General features: G+C 38.3%; 1 protein-coding gene across 3 annotated transcripts in view; it reads left to right on the forward strand.

Moving 5' to 3' along the window:
* btf3l4 (basic transcription factor 3-like 4) overlaps positions 1 to 6,044 on the forward strand; it is a 43,087-nt gene extending 37,043 nt beyond the window's left edge. For all 3 annotated transcript variants that reach the window (XM_069938659.1, XM_069938660.1, XM_069938661.1), the window contains exons 4-6: positions 529 to 730; positions 4,307 to 4,366; positions 5,655 to 6,044. In XM_069938659.1, the coding sequence (XP_069794760.1) occupies positions 529 to 730; positions 4,307 to 4,366; positions 5,655 to 5,701 (309 nt within the window). In that variant the 3' untranslated portion in view covers positions 5,702 to 6,044. The remainder of the gene's footprint in view (positions 1 to 528; positions 731 to 4,306; positions 4,367 to 5,654) is intronic.
* Positions 6,045 to 10,892: the final 4,848 nt, after the last annotated feature.

The raw sequence follows: 10,892 nt of genomic DNA on the forward strand, positions 1-10,892 counted from the left end.
AGCTGTTCCTGAACCTGGCATTTTGTGTGTTGGGTGGTGTCAATCCTTGATGATTGCTGCTGCTCTCCAACAGTGTTCTTTGTAGATGTTTTCACTGATGGGAGAGTTTTGCCTGTGATGTCTTGGCCTGTGTCCTTTTGCAGGGCTTTATACTCAGGGGGAATTGGTGATTCCATACTAGATTGTGATGCAGCCAGTCAGCACACTTTCCACCATACATCTGTAGAAATATGCCGGGGTTTCCCATGTCATACCAAACCTCTGCAAACTCCTGAGGAAGTCGAGGAGTTGTTCATAAGCCTGCCATATATCAAGCGTGAATATATAGATGTTAGATTTGAATAAAATTGAAAAACCGTGTAGCTGCTTTTGAAAGTGTGTACAGTTATAAAACAGGAATTGAATGCCATTCTCAACTGATGTTCCTGAGTCGCTCATGATGTAGAAATTTTAAATCGTGCAAAAATATAAAATATATTTTCACAGGACTACCACATTTTATGAATGTTTCTTTTTCATTCTATGCAGGTGAATATGATTAAGGATGATGGTCAGGTCATTCACTTCAATAATCCCAAAGTGCAGGCCTCGTTATCTGCTAATACATTTGCAATTACTGGTCATGCTGAGACAAAACAGATCACAGAAATGCTTCCTGGCATTCTCAGCCAGCTTGGAGCTGACAGTCTATCAAGTCTTAGAAAATTAGCTGAGCAGTTGCCACGGCAAGGTATGTCTAAGAATTTTTCTAAATCGAGTGATATGCACAGGATTCTTAAAAGATTTTGATCCTATTCCTATTTTGTTGTTTGAAAAGATTTGGTATTTGATCTGTCCTGAATATTAGACCCAGAGGAATTGATGTACGTAGTAAACAAGGAACTAATTTGCAGCTTTAACTACTGTCATTCAAGAATTATTTAATGAATCCTAGTAAATTCAAGAGCAATTAATGTATTTGGTCATTTATAAAGAGAATATCGGAAGTTATGAATTTATGTTTATATAATGGCTTTTGCAACCTTGGGCTATTCCAAAGCACTTCATTTCCAATTAAGTACTTTTGAAGTGTTTCTGTGTAACAAGTACAACACTGGATGGTACTTAATTATCTTCCAGACTTGGAGTTAATGATCAAATGATCTCTTCCATTTTAAAAAAATTATTTAATTTCCATTTTTTCTCATTTCTGATGATCAATCTGCAATGTTGCTGTATTGACAGATGCTATTGATTTCCTGGAGCACAGAAAAAATAAACACAGGGTAACACCCCTCCCTGAAAAGTTAAGGCAGTCTGGCACTTCGCCAAGCAATGAACAGTAAAGGCGCTGCAGAAATTTGCCAGTATGATAAAGTTTTACCACAGATTCATACCGGAAGCATTAATGGCAGGCAAGTCAAAGGATGATGAGTCTTCAGGGGCATTCCAGAACGCCAAAGACGCGCTGGCCAATGTCACCCTCCTGGTACACCCCAGACCAGGGGCACCAACTGCTCTGACAGTTGACACCTCTAGCACAGCAGTAGGAGGCATACTGGAACAGCTCATTGAAGGCCAGTGGCAAATTCTGACTTTTTTCAGCTGACACCTCCACACCCCCCCAGAGTTCAAATACAATGCTTTCAACTGAGAACTTATGGCACAGTACCTAGCAGTAAGAAATTCCATTACTTTTTGGAATGTCGCCTTCCATAAGGTATCAGATCTGCTGTTGGCCTGACAGCAGAGAGACACTTGACTTGTGTATCCAAATTTACCATGGACATACAGCACATCACGGGAAAAAGCAATGTGGTAGCTGACACTCTGTCATGCCCCACGATTGAGTTGGCACATGCCCTGTCCCATGGAGTTGATTACATGGCCCTCACCAAAGCGCAGCAGCAAGACCTTGAGATCCCCGCATATAAGTCAGCTGTCTCCGGTCTCAGGGAGGAAAACATCCTCATCGGTCCAGGTAACCTGACACTACTGTGTGATGTCTCCTCCGGCAGCCCTTCCCCCATCATCCCAGCCACATGGAGGCTCCAGGTTTTCTATGCCGTACACAACCTGGTGCATCTAGCAATACGAGCCATAGTCAAGATGGTAGCTCGAGGTTTATCTGGCACGGCCTCAGTAAGCATGTCAGCCAGTGGGTCAAGACCTGCATGAACTGCCAATCCTCAAAAGTGCAGGCTCACATGAATACGCTCACACAGACTTTTGAACCAGTGCGGCGCAGGTTCAGCCACGTACATATAGATATAGTGAGGCCACTACCAGTTTCCCGTGGGGCAAAATACCTGCTGACCATGGTTGAATGCTTCACGAAGTGGCCTGAGGTGGTCCCTCTGGTTGAAACCACAAGCCTGCACCAGGACACTCATTGACACATGGGTGTCCAGATTTGGGGTCCCGGAGCACATAACCTCAGATAGGGGAGCACAATTTACTTCTGGGCTCTGGGTAGCGCTGGCTAACTTTCTGAGCACACAGCTCCACCACAACTTACCACCCTCAGGCCAATGGGTTGGTGGAGTGATTTCACTGGCACCTGAAGGCAGCCTTGTAGCCTGGCTCAAGGGTCCCAACTGAGTGGATGAACTGCCTTGGGTCAGACTGGGGATTCACCCTGCACCAAAGGAAGACTTCAACGTCTCAGCAACCTTAATCATTCTGATGGAGTTCCTGGTCCTGACAAACACCCGGAAGACCCCACGACCATCCTTGAGAACCTGCAGCAAAAACTGGGGTCCCTGGTCCCACAACAACCCCCATCACATGGCCAGCCCAAACACAACATCCCAAGGACTTAGACTTGTCAGTATGTGTTCATGTGAAAGGGCACACACTGGCTGCCCAAAAACGACCCTACGAGGGGCCCTACACGGTCATTAGGAACAATGGCTCCACTTTCATCCTCTACATCAGTGGTACGGAGGAGATCTTTACCGTTGAACATCTGAAGCTGGCATATCTGGACTGGAACCATCTGGTCTCCACCCCTCTCCCGCAACATGGGCAGACCACCCAAGTCAACAAACAACTGTTCAATCGTTAGTTCTGGGGGTATTCATGTAGCAGCCCACGCATGGAGATGCGGACCAGCCCACAAAATAGATGATGAACATGGCGACTGCATGGACCTGGGGGTGACACTGGCCATCATCCCAAGTGATCTCCTGCACGGCAGGAAGACGGTGAATGGTGGTGGGAATGCCGGCTAGTCCCATTGGTTGGCACTCCAATGACACGGTGCTTTGACATCAGCGCCTGGGGCCCATATAAACATGACAGCCAGTGCAATAAACCAGTCTCAACTTCAAGTCTTTGGTGCGTGTTTCGTTCTCCACGCTCACATAGTGCAAACGGTACAGCATCTAATTTTTGGTTATCCCCTCACTCCTATCTTTTATTTACCTACTCTTGTACTCAATTTTTTCTCTCACTCTAACTTCTTCCCCACCCCGATGCCCAATGGTTTCCTCACTACCTGTGTTCACTTCTTACTTCTGTCCTATCACCTTTTGGCACAATCCGCAGCTTTGATGTGTTAATTTTACCCATTTTATTATCGGTCTTGAATAATAGTTTCAACTCAATTTTGACCATTTCTGCCCATGGATGCTTAGTTTTCTCCAATAGTGGTTTGTTTTACTATTTGCTGCAGTTTTTTTTAAAAAGGGGGACGATTGAAATAGTTAACATTTTGCGGGGCCTTGACAGGATGAATGTGGGTCAATATTTCCTCTTGCAGGAGAATGTACAGGTCGGAAGCACATGGGAATCTTGGACAAAAACAACCTACTGGAGGTACTCACCAGATCAAGCGGCATAATGAAATCGTCACATTTTGTGTTGAAATTTTTGAAAGATTTTGATCCGATTCATTGATAATTCCTTTTCTTATCATTCTTGCTTGGATTGAAGAGTCTCTGTTTAAAAAAAAAAAATAGGGATTTCCCATTTAAGCAGAGGATTTTTCCTCAAGATTTTGACCACTCTCTTCATGTAGTACAATGGAAGTATAGACCGACTAGTTTTGAGGCAGAGTTTGATAGCTTATTGATGAGCCTAAAGGTGAAGTATTACCACTTTTAGCAGAGAGGTAGAGGAGAGATTATCATCAAATTGGCCATTATTAAATGATGGAGCAGGCTGGGAAACAACCTTGGCTATCAGCATTCCATATTTGAGTCCTCATGTAATTTAAGAAATAATTATAAACATTGCCAATCGGTTTGAAATAAAGATGCATGTTGTTAATATGTTCAGTTTAGTTAATGCTGTTGATTGAGTAAAACATTCTTCTTTTATTTAGTTCTGGATAATAAAACGCCCAAAGCTGAAGACATTGAAGAAGATGATGACGATGTCCCAGGTAGATGAGAGTTGGAATTTACCTTGAACAAAATCATATAGCTCTGGACCAGAGTGTTCTCGCTCTCGCGCTCCTCCTTTCCCCACTGTAAATTTGGAGTTGAATTATCCTGGTCATAAATAATCAAGAATAGAAGCAGGGAGCTTGCTTCCAATAGCAGGCAGAACTGGAATTGGGGGACATAACCCCAAGAGAATTTATTTAACACCAGGATCAGGATGAACTGCTTCTCCCAAAGAGTAATAAATCTGGAATTCTTTGCCCAAGGAAGCAGTGAAGACAGCCTCATTAAATATATTCAAGAGACTTATGGATAGATTTTTGATTGGTTGGGGAATTACGGGTTTGGGGAACAGGTGAGTAAGTGACGCTGAGTATGTCGCCAGATTAGCCATGATCCAGTAGAATGATAGAGCAAGTTCGATGGCTGAATGGCCTACTTCTGCTCCTGTTTCCTACGTTCCTTATGTGAATGTAGATATTGTGGATTTTGTAAAAGTATTGCATCCCCAGGAAGTAAAGCTAAAAGGTTCAATTAATGTCAGTAATACTACATTTAGAATGAAACATGCACAAAATTCTTTTTAACTTTTGTCGACCATAAGGCAGACAGAGAGTGGCCACTTTGTCCAGCACCCCTCACAGAAATCTACAGCACCTGGTTTTCCTAAGCGTTCACCTCTCCAAGTACTGACCAGTCCTGTGCCTGCTTATCTTTCAAGCTCAGACAATCCCAAGCATTTTGTTCAGGGAAAAAAATTGTTTGCATGAGTGTAGGTGTGTTGGCACAGATTTTACTTTTTCAAAAAACTCCATCACAGCATCTGAAACATAATGTTAACAATCAAATCTTAAAATAAGTCAATAAAAGCATGATGGGTATTTATGGAGAGCATGTTCCCTCTTGTTGGAGAATCCAGGTCTTTAATATGTAGAATTATTCACAGTGCATCTAACTAATTCTCCATTGAAAGTGTTCAGATGCATGTTCCTACCATGCTTCTAATTTTCTTGCTAAATATCCACAGCACAGACACTTGTCTTTTCTAAAGTTTTGTGATTTTTTTTATGCCAAGTATTTTCCGTGAGAATTACAAAAATTGCCAGGTGCTGTCATGGCTGATTTGATAATAATCCAGATGTTGACTGAATGAAAGAAGGAATTTTGAGGCATGGGGACATAATTGTTGATCGTTAGAGCTGCTTAAATTTATCCATTAACATTGAAATTTTTTTCCAATCCAAATGAAAAGTCTGTTATTTTTAATCAATTTTTTTGTCTTTCCAGATCTTGTTGAAAATTTTGATGAAGCATCGAAGAATGAAGCTAACTAAAAGATGCTGACAAACCATAGACTGGGATAAAAGACTGTATGAACAAGGAAACTTATTCCAAAGTTTAACTATATTAAAAAGTGAAAAATCACAAGTTTGCAAATCTAGTGAACTAAGCATTTTATATTTTAATGATGCTGAATATTCAGCATCTTTCAATTGGTTGAAATCACTGATTTGCATTTTGCACTTAAAAACAAAATACTTTGGTCTGAAGTTTGTATGACTTAGATTTCATTAAAAAGCAATCTAAGTAGATTGCCAATGCAATGGGCTGAGCAAGCTGGAGAAGGTCTTATTTAAGGTTTTCCCTCATGACATGCAAATAAAATGGATTGATTAACTTCTTGTTGTATGCTGTGTGAATAATTTATTATTAAGTTTATTTGAACAGGATTTCCTGTTTAAGCTACATGTCTTGATTTATTTTCACCATATTTAAAATTGTATTTTTTAAATCTTTTATCGTTCTTTGAACCACATTATTCTGCTGATCCCCAGGAATGACAAGGCAGTTCTTTCTGTCATTCTGCCATTTTTCACTGTGTCAGTGTTCAGACTGGTGCACATGTGCAATGACTTATTCAGTCAATACCATGGCATTTTATCAAAGTCTTTGCAAATGTTTGTGCATCAAAGCTTCTGCATTAAATTTAGAAAATAATTCCATTTTCCACTTGGTTTAAATCCTAAAACTGTTCTTCCATTTTTGATGAGTACTAAATGGAGGAGTCTTCAGAGATGATAAATACTTCTGACACATCTCAGCTAAGCATATATCTAACTTGAAAGTTCAGACCAATTTTGTGCTTTCAGTTTTACCTGTTGATTGTAATGTTCAACATGAAATCAATCAATTATAGTGATGATGGTCAAAGGTTTGAAATAATGCATATTTATACATAGTAAGTGGCAGGTAGAGGGCTGTTCAATGAATTTGTAATTCTGCAATCAAGAACAATAAGGAGCTTAGGCAACTGTAGTTATTAGTCAAATGAAATAACAGCATCAGTGCCTTTTAAGTGTTAAACTTGGTTTCAAATACAGACTTTTTTCATCAATAATCACCGTTGCATTCCATCTCCATATTGTCATTTGACTCAGATGATCTATTTCATTACTAAAGATAAAGGTTCCATTATTGTCTGGTAATACTACATTTGGAATGTAACCTACATAAAATTCTTTAACTTTGTCTACCATAAGGAAGGCAGAGAGTCACCACTTTATCAAGTGCCCCTCACAGAAATGAGGTCCTGACAAGGAACACATTTGCAAACCCTGGTTTACAAGACCAGTGCTCTAACCACTGAGCTATTGTAGCTTTGCACAATTTACCAAAAGCTAAAGTACATCAGTTATGGAATGGGTTGAACTTGTACAAGCAAATGGATTTCTGATTCTTTTTTGTTTATTTCTACAGCTCTGACCTCAGTTTTGCAAGTCAGTTGTGCAGGATGAAATGCAAATTAATAAAATGCACATCTGGAAAGCTCATCTATAAAATTAATGGATTCATTGATTTTTATAACTAGTTGGTAAATCATTTCAGACTAAAAGCTATTATGAATTGTGCACCACTTTACGAAATTGACTTTAAACAAGTTTTAGTTTACTGTCATATTTTAGAAGAAATAAGATAGAAGATCAACCGCAGAAACTTCTGTGAATTTGGCTTCATCTTAAAACAGGCCTTCAGCTCTTAAGTAGGTGTGACTTTGAAGTAACATTTAAAAAATTGTAAATGTGGTAACATGAGCTGTCTAAATTGTTTTTTCTGCATTATTTTTGAATTCTGGTTCTCCTAAAGTTCTTCTGTGTTCAAGACCAATAAATTTTCACCAAGGTAAGTTTTTAGATGCATATTTTTTAAATCTTGATTAATAAAAATGCATTAAAAACCAAAAACAACCTAACAAATCACAATATCAATAAATGTAGTTACACTTGTACAAAGGCTGACATTAAGGCATTAAGATTAGTGTTGTAATTTCATTGTGAGTAATTAGCATTGTTTAAATAGATAATTTGATTTGTATCCATTACATTCCATTTCCTACTACACATTACAGATAAAGAATCACTTTTAAAATCCAGATTTCTCAGCGGTTTCTTGAGATCACACAGAGTGCATTAAATTGGTTTTTTATGGTGGTGGGAGCCTTGGGAAGAAGCTAGGATGATGCTTTTGTCACTTTCAGATGATTATGGTTATGAATGCATCTTTATGCATGGTTATCATTAAGCATTGGGCCAAGACTTCATGAAGCATCAGGATGTTTGTGGAATAACCTCATTAGTTGTTTAACTAGCATCCACTGTTCATACCTGAATGTGGCAGGACTGCCTAGCTTTGATCCAATTTCTTGTCCCAGTCTAATTTGGCTTTGGGTACATATGTAGACCTCTTCATATTTGGGTTAATTTGGTAAAGGGAGTTGAAAATAATTGGCACAAAAAACAATTTGCTCGAGCAATTCTGGGTTGAGGAGCATTAGTGGGAGAAAAAGAAAGGTTTATGTTTTGGGTTGGAACACTTCATCCACAAATTTTAATTGCTCTAAACAACTACAATTCTTAAGGATTGCAGGTATCAGGACTGCAAATCTAGTTTTTTTTTTCCCAGTTCTGAACATTTAAATTTAAGGATTTATTGAAATGCATACTGAAGTCATTTGAACTGTTGGATAGACAATTTAACCTGTAGAACAATTCCAATGCATTTCTGTATCAGTCTTGACCTTTGTAACATTTCTAAATTGATTTGAAAAGATGCAAACAGCAGCACTTAGGCATAGAATAATCATCCAAGCCCTTCCCATATTAATCATATTATTTCTCTCTAACTTTTTTCTCCCCCCACCTTCCAAATGGTTTCCCTCTACCTATCTGTCCACCATTTCCCATACTTTCTGACTTGTATAACCTCTGTGTCCCTCCACCAGCTTCTTTCCCCCCTTTATATTTATAATTTTACCAATTCATTCTTGAGTCTTGTTCAAATCCTAAAAAATGACTAACCATTTCTACCTATGAATGCTGTCTGAATTGCGGAGTTCCTTCGGCAATTCTTCGTCTTATATTTATATGGTTTGTCTACTGGTTAGTAGTTACCCTCAGGATTTTGCTGTTGTGGTATTTGGTTAATATTATACTTTGGTGATGCACTTAATTGATGGTCAGGAGAACTAGCTCTGTGTGTTACACGTGCATCAGTGGAGCAGCCACATCAAAGGTGGCGCCGCATGGTCTTTTTTTCTGGCAAAAGCCCAGGGCCCACATGCATGGGCCGTACATGTGTATCACGAAGATGGAGTTTCTGGCGCGTAGGGGTGGGAGCTTTGCCTTAAAAAGGCAGCCCACTAGCCATAGTAATGGTCACAAGTTCTGACGAGCCCACCGACTGCTGGTCTCGTTCATTCACTCGGTTAGCTCACTCACTACAATACCTTTGAATGAAAAGGTCTAAGCATTTGTTGAAGATGATCCTTGGTAGATTTAAGGCATGAATGTCAATTGCCACATTGTCGGAAACTTTAATTGCTTGAACGCATAGAATGATGGTTTGTAAATGGGACTTAATATCATGTCAGCAAAAATCCTGTTTCAGATCTGATGTGGGTGGTGAAGGTCATTGACAAATCAGCTGAAGAGATTATTGTGAGGAGCATCTGCAGAAAAAAATCTAGTTTTAACCATCACTTTTTTTTGTTTGGTTTTATCGATATTCTGAGAGTTAACTGGTATGTGGCTAGTTCAAGAGATTGTATTAAATTTTTTAGATCTGGTATGAATACATAGAGGTAGATTCTTCTATTGTTTCTATTTTACAGATAAAAAGTCCAGTTGAATATCCAGGACAGTCAATGCTATTTTACCACTGGAATTCATCTGTTTCAACCATATGTGAATTGAGATTAAAATGAGACATGGAAATTAATTGTTCTCATGGAATCAAACAAATCATTGTTGAATAGGCTACTGGTAAGAAATTGATGATGGATGGCAGGCATATATGGTGCTTTATAGATGCAGCTTTTAAAATCAGATGTACTTACTGTATGGACTATTGAGCTTTTGCATTTGTGGGAATAAAATGGAAATGCTAGTCCTAGACACTAGTTAATCAGTTGAATTGCATGCGAGAAGAATAAAAATTAGGCTATTTTTTGGTCATTACCAATATAAATGTTTATTGAAATCAAAAACAATTGAATTTACTTGTTTTTTTTGTTCAGAATTGCAATTACTTGGCTATTTCAGTTCAAAAAAAACCAAAAATGAATCCAAGTAATTAGAATTGGGTTTATTGTCATGAGTATGTGTCATGAAATTTGTTGTTTTATGGCATCAGTTTTATGTAGAACAAGTGCAAACTTGGGAGAAATTTGTTCATCGAGGAAACTGAATGTGTCTCGGAGGTTGTGGACAATTTGTCTTAACGAGCATAGTAGGAAAAATAATGGAATCCAATTACAGTCAAAGTAGAAAATATTGTAGAAACAAAATACTGAATAGTTAGCTTGGATTTCTAACACAAAAAAAATTTACCTTTTTAATTTCATTCAATACTTAGAATGGGAACATTGAGATATAGGTAACTAAATTTCAGTGAAATGTATGAAATATTACAATTTTGTAAGAAAAGCTAAATTTTATTACTTGGAGCATAAGAATTTAAATGGGATAGAAGAGAAAACAGTTTTGGCAGTACATATACACAAATTGATAAAACATAATTCCGCTTAATATCACAAAGAAGCAAACCAAGGAACATTTCTGGATACATGGTATTGAAGAAGTGATCACAAATTGGTTTTCCACATTTGTGAAGGATGGAGGGGCATTGGAGAAAATGCAAAATAAAATTTAAATGGATGGTACCAGAATTGCAAGATAATATGTCAGGAAAGAATTATAGACTAGGGCACTTCTGATTTATAATTGAGAATTGATAATAGACGTCTTGGAAAAAAATTGAAAGATTTTGATAAGACATGATACTGAAGTGTGTTTCCATCAAGTAACTAAGAAATCAAATAGTCAATTCATGAGTAACATGTTGAAGTTTAGTGGGGATTAAAAGAAAAGTGCAGGAAAAGGTTGTAGTGTTTAAGATAAACCTACCTCATCACAAGAGGATTGAATTGTTATGAGGAAATATGTGCAGCTGAAATCCAGCAATTTCTGT

This window comes from Narcine bancroftii, chromosome 5, assembly GCF_036971445.1.
Source record: "Narcine bancroftii isolate sNarBan1 chromosome 5, sNarBan1.hap1, whole genome shotgun sequence".
NCBI classification, from domain to species: Eukaryota; Metazoa; Chordata; class Chondrichthyes; order Torpediniformes; family Narcinidae; genus Narcine; species Narcine bancroftii.